Source organism: Stylophora pistillata, chromosome 1, assembly GCF_964205215.1.
Source record: "Stylophora pistillata chromosome 1, jaStyPist1.2, whole genome shotgun sequence".
NCBI lineage: Eukaryota > Metazoa > Cnidaria > Anthozoa > Scleractinia > Pocilloporidae > Stylophora > Stylophora pistillata.
This window is the reverse complement of record NC_142519.1, coordinates 35,271,289-35,295,714: the sequence shown is the minus strand read 5'-3', so window position 1 is coordinate 35,295,714 and position 24,426 is coordinate 35,271,289. Positions and strand designations below refer to the sequence as shown.

General features: G+C 38.6%; 1 protein-coding gene and 1 pseudogene across 1 annotated transcript in view; one reads left to right on the top strand and one right to left on the bottom strand.

Moving 5' to 3' along the window:
* Positions 1-24,426, bottom strand: part of LOC111326285 (uncharacterized) — a 58,775-nt gene that overhangs the window by 12,869 nt on the left and 21,480 nt on the right. The window contains 20 exon segments of the mRNA XM_088753170.1: positions 1-2,079; positions 2,748-2,933; positions 3,307-3,445; positions 4,017-4,330; positions 4,974-5,112; positions 5,914-6,230; positions 6,539-6,674; positions 6,800-7,080; positions 7,382-7,538; positions 8,007-8,338; positions 10,000-10,138; positions 10,530-10,679; positions 11,880-12,037; positions 12,397-12,538; positions 12,917-13,218; positions 13,418-13,556; positions 15,097-15,377; positions 17,842-17,980; positions 18,769-19,094; positions 19,800-19,944. The exon segment at positions 1-2,079 is cut by the window's left edge and continues 28 nt beyond it. Of these exon segments, the coding sequence (XP_088609296.1) occupies positions 1-2,079; positions 2,748-2,933; positions 3,307-3,445; positions 4,017-4,330; positions 4,974-5,112; positions 5,914-6,230; positions 6,539-6,674; positions 6,800-7,080; positions 7,382-7,538; positions 8,007-8,338; positions 10,000-10,138; positions 10,530-10,679; positions 11,880-12,037; positions 12,397-12,538; positions 12,917-13,218; positions 13,418-13,556; positions 15,097-15,377; positions 17,842-17,980; positions 18,769-19,094; positions 19,800-19,944 (6,001 nt within the window).
* On the top strand, positions 20,790-23,868 carry LOC148742235 (E3 ubiquitin-protein ligase TRIM45-like; annotated as a pseudogene).

Below are 24,426 nucleotides of genomic sequence, written 5' to 3'. Positions count from 1 at the left end.
CAACAATCTGTACCACTTGAGTAAATCTGGAGATTCGAAAGTGATTATTTACTGTCTTGGAGACAAAAAGAGCCACTGCATAGGAAGAATACGGCTCAAATGTGCGTGTGTGAATTTCAATGGACGATCCACCCTTCATTAAGATTCCGCTTCTGGATCTATTACAGAAGGTTGATGCATTGAAATCAGAGACATGAAGAAGAGAAGTTTCCCTTGTCAAATATTTCAAATCTTCCTGTATTTCCAAGGAAGAATTTTGACAAAGCCAGTAGTACTGTAATTTGGGTCCAGCGTCATCAGGGTCACGAGAATCCGAACCGTGTAATACGTAAGGCTTATCAAAGGCTCTTTGAATTAGACTCCCTCCTTCGATTCTTGCTATCAAGGGGTTGCCTTGTATTTCAATGAAGCCCTCCTCGATACTATACACATCGTATTGTCCTCTCATACTGACATTACATCTAATCATATATATACCATATGTCAAGGTCTTTCTCTGTATCGTTAACTCCTTGAGCTTTTTGTTGTCTGGGTTAAGAATGGTAATTGTTCCAGGTTTATCCTTTGATAAAGATGACACCTTAGAAATGCTCCAAATGATATCCTTTTGGTCAGTTGCCCTACAATCGATTTTGGTAACAATAACACGAAAACGAACTATCTGCAATGGAGTAAACACTGTTCGAGAATTTATGTCTTTCTTAAACTCTGGTATCGTTATGGTGGGAAAATTGCAAGGTATTTTTACCACAAGGGCTTTGTCCTGTAAGAAGAAACGAGAGACACGATTCCACGCTGTTATGCTTACATCGTAACCTCCTAACGAAGAGTAGTTGTATTTGATAGAAAAAAATTTTCCAGCGAAGTCCAAGAATCGTTCCGATACGTTTTCATGGCTGCAATCTTCGTGACCAAACCCCAAAAATGTTCCATCGCCAAGGTTAATCACAAAGCAGGAATTTGTTCCCCTTTCTTCTGTTGATATGTTAAAAATTACCATTTCATCAATTGGCCTCGGGCAGTTGTTGGTGAAAGACAGGTTTGTAATTGCTTGCTGTACCGTAACATGTCCTCTTTGGACTATAAAGCCAAAGTTGTTTGAGCAGTTGACGATCACGTTGAAAATGTTTATTGTTTTGTATACATGGTGGACAAATGAATTGTTTTGAAAAGAAGATGTTTGAATTAAACTTCCATCTCCAAAATACCAAAAGCATAGATAAGGGAACCCTTCAGTAACATTTAACACCATTAACACCGGCTCTGTGACGTTGGCTGAGGAAACGTCTAGAGTTGCATTACCAAGTGAACAGCCTTTTTGAACAGTTATAGCAGTTCGTACCGAAAAGGCACTTATATTGTTGTAAACAATCACGCTGATGTTTTTCATTCCACTTTCCGGGTACTTGTACACCAGTTCGGGAGATCTTTGTGTCAAATTTATTCCATCGTCCAATACAAACAGAAATTCCGGGTTAGAACCATTAGATACATTCAATTTTATTTCGATAGGGTCATTTTGGTAGATGTCATCAAAGGGCCCAAGATTCTTGATAAGCACACACGAAACATTGACTGGAATCTCAACTATAATATGTCGAGACATTGTGATGTTGTTCAACTCATTCATTGCAATTACCACGACGCGGAATACTCCCAGGCCAGTGTAGATATGCGAATTATTCCTCCGTAGGGCCTTTCGAACAGAAGAAAATGACGAAGTTTCTGTCGAGTTGTCTCCATAATCGATTGAAAAACGAACCATTGAACCTAAGTCTATTTTCCAGTTAATTAAAAAAGTATCTCTAAATGAAATCGCGTTAACCATTTCGTTCACCACAAAACCTGTAATAGCATCCTGCACCATGATAAGACGTCTCGTTATGGTGTGATTTTCAGCTTGTAAAACCAGTTCCACAAAGCCAGTTTTGTTGTAAATATGTTCAATTTCGCAAAGCGATGTGTTGGTGACATTGCAATCCCCGAAATCCAAGCTTGCTACTTTGCCAACGCAGTTTTTTATCCTGATTACAACCGGTGCATTTCTTGTTACAACAGAAGGAACTGTTACGTCGAGTGCTGAAATGTCACACCATGCAAAAGATTGTCAAAAGACTAGTTTAGCTTTTTTGCAAACCAATTTGAATCCTATAGCTAGTTAATAACAATTCGAATTAGATGTGAAAAAACTACTCTACAACATACAAATTCCAAGCTGAAGATCTGCACGCTTCTAATCACTATTTAATTTAAAAATTTTCCGATTATCGGCGTTGAATCTATTTTATTTATTCCGATTCCTTTTGAATTAAAATTACAATTCATTCTGTTTACTTTCAATTATCTTCGTGTCATTTCGGACAATACACTGTACTTAAATATAAAAGAAAAGAAAATATAAAATGTAAACTATACACGAACAAAAAAAAAAAAACCTTATGTTTCTCTTCTAGGAGGGCATGTAATTCAGTTAGTTTTTTAACTGCTTGCTGTAAACTAGAGTTTCAGATTTCCGAAGGGTTTGTTGTCGGCACAAAGCCTAATTCGGCCCCATATGTATAATCCAATCCATGGCAGCATAGTAAACACGTTGATGGCCCGTATACTTGAAGGTCAGTTCGTACTGGGGTAACTACGATCTTTGTCTTGAGAACTGTCCGAGGCTGTTAGCAATTCGTTCTCAGTAGGTATCTTCATACCGGAATAAAATTTATCTTTATTTAGTTAAGAAGTAACAATAGTCCCACCTGGGCAGATGTGTGTATTACAAACCACTTCCTCTTTATCGGCTCCCAATGATGAGCAGTCTTTGCCACCATTCTCAGGCTTCGGATTGTCGCAGGTTCGCTCTCTATACTGAAATCCTCCTACACAAGTGGCGCTACACGCTGACCAAGCCGACCATTCGCTGTACCCGCCCTCAATGACATTGGCTGGTTTCGAATCAAAACAACAAAAGTGCAAAATTTACACTCGATTTATTCTTTCGCATCTTGTTCACCAAAACAACAAAAATAAATTCGTAAGATAATTGAAGATTTATTGAAATTGGAAAACAATTGTACAGACTTCAATTGAAAAATTCTTCATTTTTACTTGCAGTTTAAAAAGGAAAAGAATACCTTCGTACTTTTAAACCCAGACTAACATCTTCGATAGATTTACCTGATAACTAAGTATAGTATAGTTTTTCATTTTTTAAGTCCAGATTTTACTTTTACCCACTGAATATATAAATTATCATCATTGAAATCATGGTGAAAGTAAGAAAAAGGACAATAACAAATGATAATAATTGTAACTTGCCATCACATCCAAAAAGTTCCACTCTCATGCAAATCTGTTGATGCCAGGACTTCACCTCAAGCCTGACGTACAGTACATCTTTAATGTTATCAAGACTATGTGTAACTGTACTAAACTGGTCAGTATTCCCTGGGAAAACCTGTTTATCCATAAATGCGAGACAAATATTAGCTATTCAGGCTCCTCGAAACAGAATTCTCGCTATTTTAGCACACTGCTCCAGCTCGCTGCAGCAGTAGCCCTAGCAATAGACTCCCTTTGTTGTTTCAGTTCCCTTAATTTAACAAAGTACGACGAATGAGGTCAAAGCAACATGTATCGCCATTGTATCATGGGGGTCAGAGTCTTCCTGAATGAGCACTTTCGAAAAAAAGTCGGCGCAAGATCACCGTCAGGGACAAGCTATACATTACATGAATGTCTGGATGAGGTCTTTGCATACAGAAACGAAAATGATAAAAAAGAAAGAGAGTGCATTCCGAACATAATTTTGTACCATTAAAAAGGAAATGCCCAAGAAACGTGAAAAAGAAATGTCGTTTTAAGGAGACAAAAATAGTGTTAAAATACTGAATAGGACAGATTTTCAGAGAGAAATGAACGACTACATTTATGGAACTGTTACCTAAAGAGTCAGACGCAAACTATGAACAGCACCACGCGAGAGTCTTTGAGGACACCATGCAAGAAAGTAAGCAAACAGTTAATACCTTGGTAAATCTATCAACAGTATAAGGCTGAAAGGTAGATCCTTCCTTATCCCGATAATACAACGCATATTCCGTGACCCACTTTCCATCTTTATGATGTATTCCCTGGGTGGATATTCCAGTAATCATTTTACTATCTTTCAGAGCAATCTGCAGATACTCTCCTGTTAAGTTTTTCTCTGCGCACCAGCTTCCATTACCAATCAAGCGATTAAGCCTCGCATTCCGAGGCTCGTTGCCCACACCATAGCTACTCGCTGTGAACGAATCGTTCGATAATTCTCCATCGTTTACACCAAGAGGGAAGCCACAAACTATGGTAAAACAAGTGATTATACGTCTAAACTATAGTTGTGTGTAATGTTAGGAAAGCTGGTTCTGTCGTGCGTTTTCTTCCATAAGATGCCTTAAACCTCTTTACAGCCCAAAACCAAAAAACGCAAAAAACAAAACAAAACTAAACATGGAAAATATTCAGCCTTCTTCAATAAAGGTGTTTGGGAACTATGTTATAAACTCTGATGGCCAAAAGCTGGCTGCAAGCGTTTCTATGTGAGCGGGTAAAAGCAAGCATTCCTCCTCTATTTCTTTCTTCCCCTCCCCCCTTCACCTTCCCCCTGCACTTTCAGGCAAATAACTAACCCATCTTTTCCATACTGGTAGCCATTCTAAACATAAACAGACTCACTGCATAATTCCGGTGAGTCTCAGTCAACCAGACTTAGATAATTACTCAGTCGGACAGCCGATCCGTCAGTCAATAAAACAAGCGGTCGGTCAGTCAGTCAGGCAGTGCTGAATTCCTCGGCTCAAAATAATGATATCAAAAGAAGCGAAAATCTTACGAAATAATCAATAGTACCAAAATTCGGATTTATACTTCTTGGGCTGTAATGATTTCTGACATATTTCCTATTTGTCATGATTAAATGTTGCTGTGGTTTTTAATTTCAGTACCTTGGTAACCATATAGCTCGACCCTCATGCAGACGTGGTTGAACCACATGACAGGAAGAAATCGGATGTAGCGAGCTTCAATTTCTTCTGTCATCTGTTGCTGAACGATACCATGGTCATTGGTGTTCCCCTGAAAGAGCTGAAATGAACAACAAACACTGACGCTACCAATGAAAAAAAATATATAAATCACAATACTGAGACTTGAGATATAATTTCAAAATTTCTAAAACAAAATGTCAATGGAGTTTCATCCTGTGAGATAACCAAATGATGGTAAGTTTCCATTCTTGTATACAGAATATGCCACAGAGACATTATCATGAGGAAATAAGTTAAATTATTATACATTGTAGTCACCATCTGTCTTCTCATTGGCTAAATGCCCACAGTTAATTCTGGGAAACAGCACAACCAACAGGTTATTCACTAATCTGTACCTACAGATTAGTGAATAATCTGTAGGTTGCGCGCACAATGCATGATTTCCGGTGGAGCAATGTCAAGTTCACGGACAGCGAAGTAAGAATGGCTTCTCGATTCGCTTCATCGACCCAGCGAGAAATTGAGAAGTTACTTGAAGATAAAGATTCGGAAAATACTAAAAGAATGTATAATAAATCAATTACTGGATTCGGTTTTTTGTGAAATCCGGAATAATCAAGGTCTCGGTTAGTATTATCACTTACTTTGACCTTAACACTTACTTTGACCTTGATTATTCTAGATATCACAAAAACCCCATCCAATAATTGTTAATGATCTTTGCGTTTAAGCGATTTGTCATTTGATCCCGCGAATAGTTTCATTTTCCTGTCACCCTTTCACTTTCCTCTTGTTCTCTTTTTCTAGACAAGTGGTACTGATTTTAAAAAAAAGGTGAGAAAATTGAAAATAGTCAGATGACCTATCAAAATTAAAGTTAAAACTCTGATAATACCTTCACTGAGTCATTTTCCTTGTACTTTTTCCATCCGGACCCATTCAGGCTGTGGGACAAATTAAACTGTGTCACCCAGCAGCTTTTATCAGTCCGATGACTTCCTTGAGTGGCCACGTGAGTAATGTTATGAGTAGTGCCCAAGTCAATTTCTAAATACTGTTCGTGGTTGTCTTCTCCGGCGCGCCAAGCTTCGCTAAGGAAGCCTACATCCAAGCGGGCTCGCCATGGCTCGTTAGCAGGTCCTGCATGACTGGATGCAGTCATGGCTGAATTAGCAATCTTGTGTTTTTGTATTCCAAGAGGTATACTTCGACCTTGTAATTTTAACAAGAAATCGATAAAAATTTAAAACCGATGATATCTAATCTTTTAGATTTAAATAGCATTACGAAAAGTTATATAATAGGATGACTAAAGGAAACAATACGAGAGCTCGGTGTATTATAAGAAATTGAACACTCATGAAACATTATGCAATTCTATTTTAAACACCAAAAAGAGGGAAAACAGTGAGTATATATAGTGAAGCCATATTGATATCATCTTTACTTTATGATCATATGATTTTGGCGAGGTTTGACCTTTATTGTGTGATTAATTGGTTGATGCAAATCATACTGACCAATGGTTCGTAGGTCGAATCGCATGCAGATATGTCCGTTCCAGCTGATTGGATGCATCCTGATTAATCGCGCCCTCACTTGTTTCATAAATTTCCGAGTGACAATGGATGAGCTATCGTTATTTCCCTGAAATACCTAAAACAACTATTTGTCAAACAATGTAACAGTTTGTTGAGTGAAAAGTTTATTGAATTGTTTCTGCGGCCAGTCTATCTCCAAACATATTACATTCTAGATGATATTGCATACACACTAATTACCTTGATAGAACCATTTTCTTCATATTGTTTCCATAAATCATAAGAATGACCATACGAAATTGTGTAACTCTCAACCCAGGACTCCTCAACAACTGCCCCTTGTGTTATGATCTCTCCAATGTAACTATTTCGCTTTAGGTCAATCTGGAGGTATTGCATCACGTCATCGAATTCAGCGCACCACGTTCGGCGAATACTGAGTAAGCAGTCCTGGGGTGTCAGCGGATGTCGGGAGCTTGATGCGCTGATGGATATGTTAGCTGCCGCAAGCAACTCTCCTCCTTGAGAAAAGACAACAATTGCGGATGAGAACATCATATATATTGTATTTACAAATCAAAGCTATATTCATGCAAAAGGTTGTAGGCAAGGCAACTCCCTTTCTTTCTTTTCTTTTGGCATTCTGGACTGTATATTCCATTCACTTCCTTCTTCTCTCCCCTTCTGTTCCAAAGGGCCAGCAGTTTTAATTTTGCGATAAAATTGATTTTGGAGCGCAAGTCGTCCATTAGGAAATAATTCTTTGTACAAACCTATTCATGCAGTTTGTCCTTTTTTCTAAGAGGTAAAATATTGTCTCACCTTTTCTGCTGCCATAAATTTCCACCCTCAGTGCAGGAATAATGGTATCCAGCACCCATCGAGTCACGAGGAACTTGACGTAGCGAGTGTAAAATGATCGGGTAAACACGTGACGCACAGGGAGGTCTCTTTCGCCAGGGGTGTTACCGCTGAAAATCTGCTTAAAGAGTTGAGATAGCTTTCAAATCATTCAAGCCCATAAGAAAATCAATCTTCTAGAACGCCAGAGGCGATTTCCTACCATCTTTTGCATGTGGGAAGAAAATCATAATAGTTTTCCTTACTTTATTAATGCAATTTATCAACCATTTGATGATATGAAAAAGTAATGATCAAATGTGACCTATTTTGAAATTTACTACCGTTCACACTGTTACAAAATTGTTAAAACTCAAGTTATAACGCATCTTTACCATTTTGTTCTAACAACATTGATACATGACCCTGACATTGAACAACTGGGGATTCGTATCAACTTCATGAAATGCGCCCATATTTGTGAATATCAGTGCTTCAGTGATGCATGTAAGTCTTATATTTCGCAGCAACAAATGGACAGCGACCATGTATATTGCTTTTCAAATAGAACTTCGTAAGATAGGGAGTAAATGTGACATAATCATACCTTAGGGGCCCCTCCCTCTCGATAGTAATACCAGTTTGAACCATCATCGCTGAAGGACAGTTTATACTCCAGTACGTGTCCGTATTTTTTGATAACGTTGTTATTACATCCTTGTGTTGCGACTCCACTTACGGACACTAAACCTTCACCAAGGTCGACCTGAAGAAAGTTATCACCTTTTGAGAATACCCAACATCCCGTAGTACTATGTAACCGAGCCAACCATGGTCCGTGCATCTCAGCATCCAAGTAAATGTCTGAAGCTAAAATGCTAATGTTAGGAATTCGATGATCGCTCATTCCTAACGGTTTCAAACTTTGTTCATCAAAATCTAAAATGGTAAAATAATGCAAACGTTAATCAAGCTCATAAATGTCACTATAGAAAGTATGAACCATACGGGTAAGACCTAGGGCCAGTAATGTTTAGGCAAAGTTTAGTTGAAGAATATTTATTTCATAAAAACAACCCTCTTATAGAGAATCCCTGAGGCCCATTGCCTGCGTAAAACCGCGGTTTAGGTTGGACCTCCGGCGAGTAAACGACCGGCCCCTAGAGTTATTTAAGCCCCAATCATTGAACTACCGTCGTTGGTTTCCTTAATAATCAATGGTCCATTGATTCTTGGAAAAATGCGAGGATATATAACTGCACGGTTTGGTTGTGAGGGAAAACTTTTATTACGATTTAATAGCTACTGGCCACTATAAAAAAGTAAAGAATAAAGATAAATAATAAAAAATAAAAAAGGCCATGTGGCAGATCTGTTATGGAGTCCTTGACCCCATATAAACCACCAAAACGGTAAATAAGTCACACATTTTACTAATTAAACACCTTCTCACTTCATACTAATTCTCATTTCTAACCAATTGAGCTAACCGCCTCCCGGTTAGCTCAATTGCTTAGAGCGCTGGACTGTTGTGCGGGAGGTCGAGGTCGATGGTTCGAGCTCCAGCCGGACCAACGCTCAAGGTCTTAAAATAACTGAGGAGAATGCACTACCTTTCTATAATATCAAGAAATGGATAGACATTGGGGGGAGGGGGCATCTTCAAATAAGTTTCCTTCGATTGTTGTAAACTGCTCATGCAGTCCGGCCAAAGTCCCCCGAAAAGTGTTGTGATGCGCATTTGATCATATCCACATGTTAATTTGCGCAATATAATATTAAATTATTATTGTTATCATTATTATTGCTATTATTATTATTATTATTATTATTATTATACTTAAATGAAACTATGACAATAGAAAATTTCTGGCTTTCGACCTATTAATTGTTCTTTTATCAGTTTCGAAGCGAGTGTCCTTAGGCAATATATTTCATCTCTCTACAACTCCATGAAAAAATGAGTGTTTTAGCACTTTTGTTGTAGCATATTTCTTTTTAGAGGTAAGTTTTCGCTAGGTAACGGTCGCGTTCTGAAGAGAAATCAACATAAGGTTGAATATCGACATTAATCATGCCATTCAGCGCTTTGTAAGGGAAAGTAACATCAGCTAAAACTCTTCTTTGTTCAAGTGACAGTAAGTTCGGTTTCTTTAATCAGGTTTCATTCTCTTGTCCGTCTTTAGGATGAATTTGGCCGCTCTTTTCTTTATTTTTTCAGTTTTTCTTGTATAGGGAGGCCATACAACGGAGCAGTTCTCTAAATTAGACCGGGCAAGACAGCAGTAGACCGCTTTCCACGTTATTACATCACTAAGCCCTTTACAGGTTCTTTTATCAAACCAAACATTCTGTTTTCTTTTCCCCTGTCATTATCAATATGAGAAATCCAGTTTAAATGCTGATCTGGAATTATACCAAGATCCTTTAAACTCCTAGACCTTCTCCAAAACAAGACTTTCTTTTTAAACAAGTCATTTTTAACTGTGGTTCGATTTTGGATATAAGAAAACGCCATTACTCCACCGATAGAGGAATCGGATAAAATTTTTTTAAAGGACCTTAATTCGGCAATCATTCACAACCGGAATAAGTCTTACCTTTGCATCCGTACAACTCGACTCTGATACATGCATGTATGTGCCATTTCTTAGGATGAAGACGAATGTATCGCACATTGGAAACGTTACTGAGCTTGTTTTTGACAATCGATGTTCCATCTGTATTGCCTGGAAACATCTAAATTATAACAAAGAAAAATTATCATCTTCCTGGCGGATATGGCTAATTAGCTGGATTAAAACAGTGAAAAGTAAATTTCAATATTGAACTGATAACATACACGAGTTAATTATCTCTCATCTTTTTTCTAAATGGAAAATTACGAATAATGTCATAGCTTTGAGAAACTTGTCTGAGTATTTCGTCGACAAAGTTATACTTGTCTAAGTGCATGGACACAATTATCTTCTGCGTTCGAGATATCCAGCCTGAAATAAATTTTTTAGGCTTTGCGCGTGTCTGGCGGCAATGAGTAGTTTCAGGCAACTATGCAAATCAATTATATTGTCCTTACTGAAAGCTGCCGTTATTTTCTGATTTGCAGCAAAAGAGCTCCCTTATAACTCACTTTTTCAGTGCCATTCTCAGAATATGGAATCCAAGGGAAAAGATCTTTGCGAAAGTGCAATGTGTACTGCTGTACCCAAGCGCTGTTGTTTGAACTGTGCAATCCTTGGGTGGCAATAAACCGTAATCTGTATGGTTTCGCAAGGTCAACCTAAGAGACATAAGGAAAAGTTCAAGAAAATACTCTTTCAAAACCTTGCGATAGATTGAGATGCACATTGTTCATGTTCCTTATTGTATAGAGGCTGCAAAGAAGTCATCACTATCTGTACATGCTCAGCACATATGACTAGCAAAATAGTGGTAGATAAAAGAAAAAACAACTGCAAAGAAAGGCCTCTACATCATCTCTCGTGTTACATAGAATAAACACTTCGTTAAACCAAATCGATTGCAAGAGATTACAAATTGGTCATAAACTCTTCTGGATTGTCATTTCACTACGTCAACGAATCATATGCGCAGTTCAAAAGAAGAGAGGTGTCTTATATTAAAGTTTCTCTTTCACAGCTGATTCCCCTGGGTAAGCTTAAAGAGGATAATACTGATAGTTCCATCTCAATTCAAATTTGTTTTCTGATAACTCTCTCCATTCGACTTTTTTTCGCTACTACAACAACAATCTTTAATTGTATTCCCTTTCCTGTGTCAAGTTACAAAACAATATTGGAAATAAATAGTATACTGGCAGTCTGGAATAACCATAGGGGCTAGCGGAGCCAGGCAGCCAGTAGACAACAATATTAAATGAAATTAATCAGTGGTCAGCAAGATAGCACACATATACATATAAAAAGAAAGGAATAGAAGAGGAAAAATGCTATCATTACGCTAGTAGGGAAGTCTGAAATAATTAGATTAAAATATGAGTATAAATCATTGATATAAGAAAACCACACACGTAGCAAATATAACAACTAATAACATTATATACAAAACCGAGCGCATGAAGAATAGTTTTATTTTTAGCCATATTTATAAGATGTAGATAATTTTCCTTCTTTCTTAACGACGAAGTTGTAATATTTTACACGTCCTTTTTATCATCTGTACTTGTAAATATTCCGTAATTCAGCCCATGGCTGCAAGGTGTTTATAATAAAGTATCTATCTATCTATCTATCTATCTACATTCTATATAAACTATAAAATAACTTATATTAAGGCTTAGAAAGGTTGACAGAATTTAACGAAAGGATAATTAACCAGATAATATTTTCCAGGTTTTTGTACTTTCAAGATTTATACTTTTAGTATAGCAAATGTCTTATACAGTAAATACATATACACGCCCATTTTGACCAACAAAAGGTTTGATCAACACTGCACTAAAATAAGACAATTCACCAACTTGTAAAAAAGGCTGAGTATCGTTTCTGCTTGGGCACCAGGCCTCTCTGCCATCGAGGCGTGCCATCCATGGGTATCTGCGTGAGGACAGGTAACTAGAGGCGGTGAGAGCAGAATCTTTTATTGCCCAGGTGCCGATTCCGATCTCGTCAGAACACACTGAAAAGAAAATTAGAACTGTCTATGCGAATAGGAGTGAAAAACTATGTCAAAAAAGTTGTCTTTCTACAATTGGTTAGCAACAATCTCATGTTTTTTGTGCTCAGATCACATGCCAACTCATAAAATTTTTATGTGCCATACTAAAGCCCCATTACCACCTTCTAGTTTTGCGGAGTGGTGCAACTCATAAAGTAAATCCTCCAAACTTAAAGGACTTAAGTGATTTGAGCAAACATTATGTCAGCCTTTTCACTATCAATCATTTTGGTAATCTGGTAAGGAGTAAATTTCATGGCAAAACTTTGCACACTCCGTTGCAGTACCAAACGATTTACAGTCTATCAGATAAGTAGTACCTTTGTTGCAGCCATAAAATTCAAGTCTTAAATTTGCCCCTAAATGCCACTGGTCAACGCGAATCTTTATGAATCTTGCTTCTAACTTCTGTTCTGTTACAATCGTCGCCACCATGTTTTTCATTTCTACACCAGTGATTTTCTACATCAAAATTAAAAACAAGTAAATAACCAAGGATTGTAAACTTGCCTCGTACATCTGACAGCGTAGAAAACGATTTTTCAGGCTACTTAAAAAATATAGAAAAGCGACGATCTTGATAGGTTTGACACGTTTTCTTTTCAAGATAACATACACCAGTCTTTACAAAATACTACAACATTACTTTAATTTTAAAGTTGTGCCGCAGACCTGAAAGTACGTTGCCCTACAACATGTAACAATTGACAAGAAATCGTGAAAATAGGGTATAGTGCGATCCCTCTAATCCACAAATTATGACGAATTAGACGGAAGCATAGTTGCATACAGATCCCAGAAACTGTTATCAGAAACCTTGCAGTCAAACGAGATATTTACCCCATTTATTCCACGAGGTTCATAAGTTGTCCACGGCTCTTGAGTGGTCATCCTGTAGTCCAGGAAAAAAAATTTCAGCCAGTGAGTCTTCAGTGAATCCCCTTCCATCTCGATATAGGTTATGACTTTTGGCTCTCCAAGATCTACCGCAATGTATTCTGAAGATGCCAAAGATGATGCAATCCAGCCGGAACCAGACCCCAAACGAGCGCGCCAGGGTTCTCCGCCCACTTTGAAAGATGAAGCTTTGATGTTGGAGTCTCGTATGAGACCGCTGGCCATTCCCAGTGGTTCAGCACACACTAGAAGTTTGCAGCAGATTAGTTAGAGAACTTGAACTATCAAGCACCTTTGACGAGAAGGATGGTGAAAAATCACTCTCTGTAAAGCGACTGATTGTTCTTTTTGACGGTAACCAAAATGTTTGGGTTAGAGTTACTATGTAGGCATTCATTTAAAAAATGAGTTTTTTATTTTTTAAAATTTAATTCATATTTTTACCATCACATCCATAGAACTCCACACTGATTTGTGGAGTGTGCTGCCACGTTTGAGGGTAAAGCCTAACATAGCGTGACGTAATGTTCTTAGGCAGCGGCTGGCGTGAGGTTTCATAACCGGTTGTACAACCTGGCATAACCTAACACGATAAAGGAAAGAATTCATATTTAGAGATTAGGTGATGTAAAAGGTTTTTATTTGAAGATTATATCTGGTAAGATCCAAAGACTTGAGTATTCTGAGGAATACGAGTTTCGAAGGTGATAGAGTTGGCTACCTCACAAATTTAAAAATGAACGGCAGTTTGCGTTCGACTTTCTGCCTAACCATTTAGAATCAACAAAATTTTCAGCTATTTTCAAACCCCTCGAGTTCCATTGTAGTTTAGGCATTTATGACTTTTAAGAACACACTGATACATAGCGACATTACACATGTCGCAAAAACAACCAAGGATACGTCAAGAGCTCGTTTAGTAACTAATTTCTGTCCAAAGTAAATCCTTTCACCAAAGCAACCCGTTCAACAACATAAAAACCTTGAATCTTTGAAGGCTACGCCTTTTTTCACTCCCTATAACTCATCTACACCGAAACTCGATAAGTCCTTGCGAAACGTCGGCATCTTATCTGAGACAACACGAACCTTGTTAAAATATTTTCCGAGGCATAAAGGAACAGGAATATTCTGCCCGATGTTTGGAGACAAAATTCTTACTAGTAGGCACGGGAGGTTGGAGTTGAATGTTTAATCCAGTTTTAATGAATATAAAATGTGACATCATTGCCTGCCCGCCCACCCGCCTTAAAGCCCGATCAACTCTCAATTACTATCAACCCGAAATTCGGATACGTTCTCCACTTTGTCGAACGCAATAACAAAGAAAGGTTGTCATCGCATGTTTCAATAAAGCACCTTTAGAAGAAGAAAGGCTAACACAGCCATTTAATCTGTTCGCCTGATGTGATATATTCGGCACCAAAACTGGTTCAGAAAGCGCAAAGTTAATTTACTTCACCAATACCCAACTGAGTATACCCTCGATTATATATCAGCCTAATTGGCTGACAATCTGAACAAAACGTTCGCTACAAACCTTAAAACTAGCGTTTAGACGGGTGCTTTAAACACCCCAAGCTTTTCAAGCGTCAATAGAGAGATTTAGCAGCGCGTTTACGTGAAACGGCAAACGTCAGCTTACCGTTTAACGTTCCACGTAAAATAGCGGGAACCATGATGCTTTAGCCTCGAGTGAGCTCACATCATGGTGGATTTAAAGACGCCTCGTATGACTTACAAGGAATGGTTTTGGTGTCCTTTTTCCGGAAATTTACTCCTACTCTGTGAGGAAAAAGTGGAGAAAATCTTACGTACACGGCAAACACGAAACAGGTCACTTTCTCGGAGAAACAGCAAAGTGAAACCGGCAAACCTGAAAAAGTGGCGGGAAAAACAAGTTCACGTGGTCAGTCTTCCCGTTCACATTTCACGTAAACGTGGTGTTAAATCTCTCTATTGATTTCTCTTCTCCCGCCCCAGCAGTTTCTGAAGTATAAACAGTATAAAATAGCGTTTGTATTGTCTATGCAAAGCAATCGAATTGTATACTTAAATGATTAGACCCTTGCTGTTTGCCAATGAATCTCTAAGATTACTCTCTGACCCTTTAACACACTTACCACAATGTTACCATTAATATTATAATCGTACCACTCTGAACCATCCTCGCTAGTCCCCAGTGTAAAGGATATAACCCAGTAGCTGTGTCCCTGAATGCTAAGTGCCGTAACAGTTTTGCCATAGGGACGTATAACAACTTGGATAAATATTCGTTTGTCGCTAGTGGTGGGATACCATGGTAAATTATTATTGAGTCTGATATAATGCCAACGGTTTTTGTTCGAGGATCCGGATATCTGCTCTAACTGGCGATTTTCCATACCAAGTGGCTTTGCACACGCTGTTAAAAGTAATAAGACGATTTCATTAACGGCGGCAAACCTGGGTCGAGTTAGCGGCCAAGCATGAAGGCGAGGCGTTTTAGGACAAAACATTCAGAATTTGTAGAGAGAGAGAGATGATTAAGGACCACCGACTCACGGAAAACCACATTCCTGGTTCTTCTTTGAGTGGCAAACGGATATCGGAGTTAAAAAATGATGAGCTACGGTTTTGGCTGAAATGTAGGAACGATTCTGCTAAAGGTTTACGCACTAAAGCTCAACTTGTAAAGAGGTAAATATTTAACTTGTTTACATCGTTCGATCGTGTACGTCATCATTGTATAATTGTATTTGGAGAAATAAAAAATTGCACTTAAATTGTTTCTCCTTTTATTCCCATTGATTTTAAGAGTCGAGGAATACATCAGTCAAGGGAAAGGTAGTTTACTTGTTGATCCGGATCCTAATTTATTGTACACAAACCGAAAACTTGCCAAGGGCAGGGTACGAGTTGTTCTGTTGTTGATTCAAGTTCTGCCGATATTCTTCAACAAAAGGTTATATTTCCCGAAAGTGGTTGGGGCTCTCAGTTAAAGAAAATGCCGCTTTTTAGGAAGGTAGAGATGAACAAACGTATCAAGAATAGCGGAAAGTGGCTAGGAAGCAGTCATCATTCGGTTCCAACTAGCTGGAAGAAGGGGAAAATATTCCTCGAAGACGAGTATTTTAAAAACATAGAACGCACTAGCGACGAGAACTACTTTAATTTTCGCAGTAAGTGCTATCACTCATTCAGAAAGAACGACGAACCCCACAATCTTAAGCTAGCAATGTGTATTGTGTCTGGAGATGCTGTGGAATCTACTTGTTCGTGCGTGGTGGGTAAGACTGGTTATTGCAACCACTCGTTGGCTCTTATGCTTAAAATATGCAAATTTTCCTTGTTTAATAGAAAAAGTACACATATTTGCACCACCGTATTTTCATATCCATATTTTTATTACCATATTTTCATTACCGTATTTTCACTAGCCATTCTTGTCGAAGATTTTGGTACTTCGAGAAACAAAAAAATCCAACCCGATTCCCTTCCGGATCAACAGCTCCCTTCTGTGTACAACCGGGCAAACAATAATAGATATACAGGCCTGAATTTTTTTCAGGTCTGATTTTCACTATTGCTTAAATAGTGCTTTACTGCGAAGGATCGTGCACATATACGTTTCATAACCGCAGTTCATATATGTGTATTCATATATATTTGTTGTTTGATTTATCATCTACGGGTTTATGTCGAATTAATTTGATGGCCTGCTCCCAGTTGGCTTGTTAGCTCAATTGGTAGAGCGCTGCACTGGTATCGCAGATGTCAGTGGTTCGAATCCCGTACAGGCCTGAATTTTTTTTTTTCAGGTCTGATTTTCACTATTGCTTAAATAGTGCTTTACTGCGAAGGATAGTGCACATATACGTTTCATAACCGCAGTTCATATATATGTATTTCATATATATTTGTTTTTTAATAATAGATATATGACTTATAACTCATATTGGGTTCACTTATTTCGAAATTGATCACAAAAAACGATCTAAACGATCCGTTTGGCTAAGAAGTGCTTCTAACCTAAGAAAATTGCAAACTCCCTAGTGTAAACCTTGTAAAACTTAAGTTGTTTATCCTAAAACGCCTCGTTTTGATGTCTGGGTACCAGTTTTTGTCGCGCTCGTCCGCCATTTATGAAATCGGTGTATGATTACGTCATTTATCACCTTCAAAATATGACGATGAAAACGAATTTATTAGGCATCCGTTGAAAACTATTTCCTTATTTATGTATGGAGGTGCCGGAGAAGTCTACCTTGATTGATTGAAATTAGAAGAAGACTTCAAGCAACGGTGATTAGGGATGAGAAGTGATTCTTTTCATAGAAGTAGGAGAATAAAAAAGCAGTCAAAATTTACAATAAACGTAGATGCAGCGAGGCATCGTGAGAGTCACCTTTACTGCTCAAAAATCTCAACACAAAGACCCGCCTCGGGCTTGAGCCGGGAACGTTTGACGTAGATGTCTGGCACTCAAATTACAAGGATTCCGGGGAGTCTTTGTTTTGTCATGGCTTACGTCTCCAGCGCTGCCAAGTTCGGGCAGAGCAGGCAAAGAGACATCGATAAAAAAATATACATCATCAATTATAATTATCCCTTGATCAATCAAAATGTTGGAAGATCAGACGTCTTCAACAGACTGGCACGACTACAATTCCTCATTTATGAGCTATGTGAAGACCACTGAAACACCCACGATTACCACTTAGGTTTTATCAAATTTTGCTCTCAAAGTGACGTGACGCTCTGACCAAAACTGATAGTAGGGTTGTTGAAGCACATTTAATGTCAAATGAGTTTCTGTGTCTATCTTTGGTGTTCTCTTATGATCTTTTTTGAGATTTTATGGTTCGGAATGGTTTTTAAAAACGTACCTTTACATCCAATGAACTCAACTCGCATACAAATCAGCTGATACCATTCCATTGCGTGCAGCCGGACAAAACGAGCGTACAGTGATGGCACTACCTCGTGATTCTTTGTCATGTTATCAGGGCGATTTCCCAGAAATACCTGTCAGCAAAGGCTTAAAATCAATATTCAATGAATACAGAAGCTTTAATAATGACACAAGTTTGTGATACCAAAAAATGGGTAAAATAACTTTACTCTCTAACAAGGATTGAAATTTCAACCAATCTGAGCCTACGTCCAGTCAACCGTTACATTGTAAATGGCCGTATTATTACACGCATATATGAGCAACGGAACGTGCATAAAATGCGATCGTATTTCACGATAGAACAAAATAAAATACTGACAGAAAGCGGAGGAACACAATGTGACAGCACTAAACGATCCAAACCTTGATCTACTTACGTTTTACAGGTTTGAGTTTCTAAGCAACGATTTTTAAGACCATCAGATTGCATTTGCTGGTCACAAAGAACACTTAGACGGTTTTGTTCGTGTTATTTTCGTCTTTTGCGCACGGATCGTTCCGATGCTCCGATAAGGCCTTGGGATTTTTTCTTCGAAAAGTGGAGGCCAGAGCGCTCAAAAATAAAATGATTTCGGAGTAATAAATCCCTTATTTGATGGTTTAACAAGTAATAATTATGATGAGAAGTTTTGCTTATCGTCCTTATCTCTCAGGGCTCGGAAAAATACAGCTTAACTCGCCAAATATACGCGCGTTTTAAATGTTAAACCATCGTTTATATTTATACTTTCCTTTTACAACTAACCAATGCCCACAGGTGTCACCTGTTTAGGAAAAGGAGACCTTTTGTGCGGTGCCTTCCCATTTCAAATGGTTAGTGATTCCGCTACGAACTACGTAGGAATGAAAGGGCACATACTTCTACTGCACCCTCTTTGTGTCGGCTCCACACAGTGCCATCGTTACTGTACGTGACTGAAAATTTGGTAACCCATCCTTTTCCTTGTGCAGAGCCCGTATACTTTCCCTGTAGTATGATATTACTGATCTTATGTATCTCCTGTAGGTCCACCTGCAAATACTCGGTCGTATTTGTTTCTCGTGCGCACCAAGAACCTCCTTTGATGAAAGTGTTCAATCTGCCAAATTCAGGTTTGTGATACTTGTTTAAAATGCTTGATGCGGTCAAGGACTGATCTGCTACTTTTCCAGCTTCGAATCCAAGAGATCTGTCACCGTCTAGTTCTGATAAAACAGTGAATAAAAATTAAGCTTAAAGAATCTTACTTTAAGATTCCTACTGCAGGACTTCAAACCAATGAAAAAGGAAATCAAATCAACACTGAGTAGAGAGCATGTACAATGCCCGACATTAAACCTCATGATTCCCCGTTTCCTTCTTTGTCTCACAAAGAGATACTAATGGCATTTGTTATTGGAAAACCATAGTCCTGGAAGACTAACTGGGAGTCACTGCGTGTGTAAGGTTACTCTGTGAATACATTTCTTGTTTTAAATGACATTTCAACCAAAGTATATCAGGCATTTTTTACAGACTTTAGGAGATGTGATTCCCCACTGGTTAGCACAATAGAAACGGATTTAAAAAGCTGGTCAGAATCATTGCCTTGTTCCCGGGTCAGACACTGTCTATTCACAATGCCTCTCTGAACCCAGGTATATAAATGGTGCCAGAGAAATATCAGAGAAACTTGGCGAAGTGCAAAGAGTAACAGAAACAAAAACAGCGGTAGGCTTTGACCTAGCTTCGTAGATAAAATAACTAATTCAATTTATTTCTATTCCGCATATTAATCTTGGAGTTTGACGAGAGAAGAGTCCGCTTTTCATGGAACAACAATTGCTAGCGAAGAAGCCATGAAGTTTGATTTATTTGAATTTATGCGTGTTTTGAAAGGTACATAACTTCAATTATAACAGACTACTCACCGTTACCAGAGCATCCGTATAACTCAAACCTCATGCACTTGTGTCTGTAGAAAGATTTCGGTCTGACGCGAACATGTTGGGCCTTGATAACGTAACGTAACTTTATAAATTTTGTTTCGTCGTTATTTTCATTACCACGGAATTGCTGTTGGAAATAATTAAAGAAGGATTTGAATACTGCATTTCCACTGTAATAATGATGACCTTTAATCATTTCATACAGGGTGCTGCGGGGTGATGTCCGATAGCGCTTTACAATGTATAACTGACAAGGAAATTACTTTTGAATCTTAATCAAGAGAGGATCTGCTTGATAAATTCCTTTTTGTCTTTTTCGTTCGCCATTCTTTCATCTAAGTTATTGCAACTGAGAATAAATGGGAGAGGGGGTCAAGTTTCTAAAGAAACCATGGTGCTGCGTCGGAAGGGGTAACAAAGTAATTTGGTTATATCAACTAAGTTGAAATTGTAGATTGACCACCGTAAAGAGTTAAAAAGCTGACGTTTCGCTCAAAACGTCAGCTTTTTAGCAGTTTGCGGTGGCCGATTTACAATTTCAACTTAGTTGATATAACCAAATTACATAAGAGTAAATAGACTTAGTTCTCTAAGCAGTGATCTAAGTGCCAGAGAGAATCAATCACAGTCCGACGGACTCCTGAGGACACCACGTGGCTGGTATTTTACGCCGTGACAGATGAAGCAAACATGAATGAATATTCAGAATTTCTGACAAAGCCCAAGCGAAGCAGCCCAGCCATAGAAAAAGATAAAAGCAGTTCTGACGCTAAAAGACGCCACCGAAATTTGGCAGAAAAAACCTCAGTTACAGGGAACAGAGAAAGCATCGGCAAGAGTGATTAAAAATCCACAAAAATAGCTTAGTCACGTCATACGATTCGGCTGCAGTTAATCACGTCATCTGTCTAGAGATGACAAACTTCCTGTCTTTCTCGGAATCGTTAACACGTACAACACGTCATCACGTACATGTCTTGTAATGGAGTAGCTCTTGAGAAACCTTACCAGGCATGTTACTTGCTCCATTTGTCTAAAAAACCTTCAAGAAACCGAAAATCATATCTTGTTTTCACACATTTTGCTGTGAATGTTTAAAAAAACATGCAACAAAGAGCCAAAGACTTGGAAAATCTCGATGTCCCGGATGTCAAGTAGAAATCGATTTGCCAGAAGGAAATCGCCTTCAAAATTTACCTACAAGTTTGTTTCACAACAGCTTTTATAACATAACCAAAGTAAAGCGCGCGCTCTGATTGGTCAATTTAGCGTCCCCCATTTGCCCATGGGTGTACGCTGCTGACGTGAGCAAATGCAAAGACTATTTTTCCGCGCGCGCTTGTTTTTTCTAGTCACGTAAGATTTGTTAAATAAAAGGGAACTCTTTAGCTACAATGTATCAATGTTATGTTATAAAACAAATGGTAAACACCACACCGTACACTATTGAGTTATGGATGCACGCGGGAGGTTTGCTAAGCACTCAAAAAGCTAGAGTCGCTCTCGGCTATCGCCTCGAGCGACTCTTACGCTTCTTTCGTGCTTAGCAACCTCCCGCGTGCATTCATAACTCAATAGTGTACACTGTGGTGTTTACCATTTGTTAAACTAAGTCTCCTTGCTGTTCGAGAAAGTGGTCATGGAACAAGTATTATTTGTGATAACTGTAAGAATAACAGCCAGTCTAGCGTTCAGTACTGCTTTGATTGTGTTAGATTCATGTGCTCGGACTGTTTAGTCTGTTTAACCGTTCATGAAGTAATGAGGACCGACTTCGGTGGACACAAAGTCAAGCCCGTTAAGGACTTTCAAGATCAAGACTAAGAGGCTTTGTTGAAGGAACAGCACTTTTTTTCAAAAAAATTTCGCCAGAAAGAGATCAAAAGATTTTTCTGTCTTCAGTGTCAATCGAGTGTATGGCCATATTTGCATCGTCACGGACTCACCAACACCACAAAGTTGATTTACTCGACAACATGGCTGAGAACGAGAAAGGAAACATCACGGCCAACACTGCACTCGTCAGAGAAAGGGGAAACGATTTGAAGAAACTTGTTCGACAAATTGAAGAAACAGAGTCAAACTTAGGAAAAAACGTCGCAAGCGCAAAAACTAAAGTTACTCAAGCAGCTGAACACATGATCGAACAGATTTGAGAACGCGAGAAAGAAGCAATCGCGTCACTCGAGACCACACGCGTGACGAAACTCAACAGAATTGACTCGTCAAAAGTGGAAGTCGAGTCTCTGGTGAAACAAATGGACCAAGTGGTTGAATTTGCACAAAATTTGTCACAAAGCTCCAGCTCAGATATAATGGAGAGTAAGGATATCTTACATCAAAAATTTAAAGAACTTCGTGAAATTGAATTTCCAATTCATCACGATACTTCGTTCATCAAAATTTGTCCCATCGTCTATAGAGGATCTAAAACTGGGCATAGTTGTTTCAGAGGGAATAAATCCCGATCAGTATAAACTGGAGGGACTGGATCAAACTCTCAAGGCTGGTGTTGAAGCAGAATTCTTATTGTCCCCTATGGTTGGAGGGTATTCCACCCAAACAGATCTTAAAGAACAGGTAGAAGTTACAGTAGAACCCACAGAAGATGTTACAGAGGTAGTGGTTTGCGACGGACAGAGTGGCAAACTATTATTGAAGTTTACACCCAAAGTACCTGTTTCCTACAACATTGAAGCGAAAATCAGTGGTGATAAACTTCCAACTTCTCCTTTCACTGTGGTCGCAATACCACGTGAGATTGTTGTAATTGGCGAGTTGGACTCAAAACTTCTTAACGGAGAAGAGCTCCAAAGACTCTTCAGAATTGCAATAAACACGATGGAAGAGATGGCTATTACAGACATCAGTCGACACTGCATATTCCTATTTGATAAAGCAGGAACGTTGGTAAGAAAAACTGGAGGCCACGGCGAGATTGCTGGAAAATTTTACCACCCGCACGGTATGGCATTCGTAAGTGATAACGACATTCTAGTTGCAGATTCATCAAATCACAGGATTCAGAAAATAGATGTCTACACAGGAAAATGTGTACAAACCTTCGGAAAATATGGAAGAGCAAAAGGAGAGTTTGCTCAGAAGTCTGATGTTTACTTTGATCAGGAACGCCGCACTGCATGTAACCGAGGAATCTAATCACAGGGTACAGATAATGTCATTCGAAGGTGACACTATGACAATATTTGGAAACGAGGGCCCAGAAAAACTAGACAAACCAACAAGCTGTATTTCTCATAAAGACAAGTTTCTGGTATGCGATGGAGGAAAAAACTACATCGAAGTTTTTATCAGTCAGGAACATTCTTACACAAGTTTGGGAGACAAGGAGATCAAGACGGACAATTTAACTAGCCTTTCGGAATTCATCTGGACCGTTCCAAAAATCTCTTGGTGTGTGACTGTAACAATAATCGAGTTCAGCAATTTCCTATAGACGGTCGCTTCACAGGCAAAAGTACCTCTTTTTTTGCATATCCAACAGGAATAGCAATAACGTCAGATGGGCGAATTCTCGTGGCCTGTAGTGACAAAGTTTACCTTTTGAACTAGGCCTTTAATGATTGACAGTGTTTGAAGTAGGGGCCGCGATGTAAATGACTACAAAATGCTTTCGTAAAAAGAAGGCCAAGACGATGGACTGTAAATTGTGACAAGTTCCCTTCTCCCAAGTACCATTTACGTGCAGTGTTATTTTTCATTTAAGCACATTTCTCTTTAACAGGCGCGTTGATATTCAATGAAACCTAAGTGTTTTAGGCTCAAGTTAGGTGATTAAGTTTAGAATTTATTACGATTAACAAATATCTACTCATCAGCTCGAGAACGAATATTATGAAACATTAACGCTACGTAAAAGATCTGATTCGTAGATTTATATTCTCTGTACAAATTATTATCACATCTGAGATGTACTAAAATGATGTAGGAACTTGTAAATAACCGCAGAGAAGTTACTGTTGAATGACTGCGCAGCCTCATCGTTTAAGACCTTTTCTTAAAGCCAAATAAAGCGAACTTAATCCATTAAGTCTTTTAGTATGTGGTGGATAGCCGGCACGCTCTTTTTGATTCCCATTTCAGTCAGAGTTGAATAATTTTCTACCGCCTTTTACCACCCCATTTTGTGTCTATTTTTTTTGGCGTTCTAACGGATATAATTGGCGGATATAATTTAACTGTTTGAAGAAACAGTTAACAAGCCAGGAAGCGATTTCAATCTCAAAGAAACCTAAAACTAGAAAGCAATCGTGTATTAGACGCGGAGTCTTGATAAAAGCTAAACAATGTTCTCATCAATACGAAAGCGTGAGAGAGAAGCTATCGCAATAGTGCCTTGATGATAAAAGAGTGTTGCGCTTTGCAAAGGAACAAACCCAATGATCCGTCGACCAGCCACTCGTAACCAACATGAACGAAAAAGAGTCAACATACGCGACAAGCTGAAAATTACCAGCAACATTTCTGCAATGCTCAGGTTCACCATCAGGTAGTTACTAAAAACGTGCATTCGTTTGTTAACGTTTTTATACACTGATGTAACAACGAGGCAATATTGCCAAAAACTGAGACAGCAATGAATGAAGAC